Source organism: Pyxicephalus adspersus, chromosome 2 (genome assembly GCF_032062135.1).
Source record: "Pyxicephalus adspersus chromosome 2, UCB_Pads_2.0, whole genome shotgun sequence".
NCBI classification, from domain to species: Eukaryota; Metazoa; Chordata; class Amphibia; order Anura; family Pyxicephalidae; genus Pyxicephalus; species Pyxicephalus adspersus.
The window spans coordinates 139,083,451-139,084,940 of NC_092859.1; the positions used below are offsets into that span (position 1 = coordinate 139,083,451).

General features: G+C 46.0%; 1 protein-coding gene across 1 annotated transcript in view; it reads right to left on the reverse strand.

Moving 5' to 3' along the window:
* ANKDD1A (ankyrin repeat and death domain containing 1A) overlaps nt 1-1,490 on the reverse strand; it is a 45,034-nt gene extending 43,544 nt beyond the window's left edge. The window contains exon 1 of the mRNA XM_072402643.1: nt 1,397-1,490. Within this exon, the coding sequence (XP_072258744.1) occupies nt 1,397-1,430 (34 nt within the window). The 5' untranslated portion in view covers nt 1,431-1,490. The remainder of the gene's footprint in view (nt 1-1,396) is intronic.

Here is a 1,490-nt window from a genome sequence, read left to right on the forward strand (position 1 = left end):
GGGCTTTAAAGGGAATTTCTGGGCAAAACCATCTCACACCATGCTGTGTATTCAAAGTTTCCTTATCTTGTGAAAGAAACAGATTCACCTAAATCCATGTTCACTGGCATTAGGAAGCATTAAATGCACTGCAACCTCAAGTCTAGTGTGAGCTTAAGTAACCCCCCTACTATATACAACTATGATACACAGTAACCTCACATCCGTCATATATTGTATTGAAAACAATCAATGGGGTCATTATTATCATTATTTTTTATTATTAACATTATTATTTATTATTAATATTAAAGAAGATTTATATAGCGCCAACATATTAGCAGAACTTTACATTAAATAGGGGTTGCAAATGACAGATAGATACAGACAGTGACACAGGAGGAGAGGACCCTGCCCCGAAGAGCTTACAATCAAAGAACACACACACACTGGCTATATATATTTGAGAAAGCAGCCAAAGCCTTGCTAGAAAAACCCATCCCCTGGTGCAGAGAAGAACCCTTCGGCTTGATGTTGAAGCAGCGGTCTCTCTGCTGTGGTCTAAAACTCTTTCCATATATACACAGCAGTTGTAGACGTAGCCAACAGTGGACCCCTGTGCAGAACTGACTTGGGGTCCTTCTGCTTAACTTGCTTTGGGGTCCCTTTTAGCTTCAGGGCACTTGTGCAGCGGCACACTTTGCACCTCCCTATGTCCTGATACACCAAACATATAAATAATATATATAGTATATACACATCTTATACTGACCATACACCGCTATGATTTCACTACCATTACAAGGCTGCAGAAAACAATGACATGCATCACCCCGTACTAACCAATCACTGATCATCGGTGCAATTTACGCCAGCTGATCATTGGCTGTAATGGGTGACACCAGTCCAGGTCTCTCAGAATAATTAATAAATAAATCCAAGAGGGCCAATGGCTATCTGAACCCGAAGAGGAAGGCGCCATAGGTGGAGATTTCCAAATTCTGCCTCTTATCCATTGTTCTGTGGATGAACCAAGTGACCCCAGTGTGGATTTGGGACACATGTGATGTCAGGGGGTCACCAAGGACCATCTTCCTCTATACAGGTTTGTTCTCGCGACACACACAACATGCATTGGGGCGCACAGTTTTATTATTAGTAAAGCCAAATGCCCCCTTTCAGTGCCCCTCCTGAGCATTGTGGACCCCTAGGGGACCCCCAGATGGCTCTCATTCAGCTGCCTGTGTCCCCTATGAGGCTCAGCCCTTCCTGGCATTGTTAGCCCTCTATAGCATGGCAGTGACAGGACAGGGCTGGCACAATCTGCCCCCCCAGTGATGCCAGTCCTCAGAGGACCCCCCAGGTGTGCAGACCCCACTACAGACCCCGCATATAATATAATCCTGCAGGTACTTACAGATCTCATCATCGCCCAGCAATGCGCTCTCCATCCTGGCTCAGCTCAGCCTCCCATCCCATGCCAGCCCTTCCCTGGGCACTCCGACCGGGGG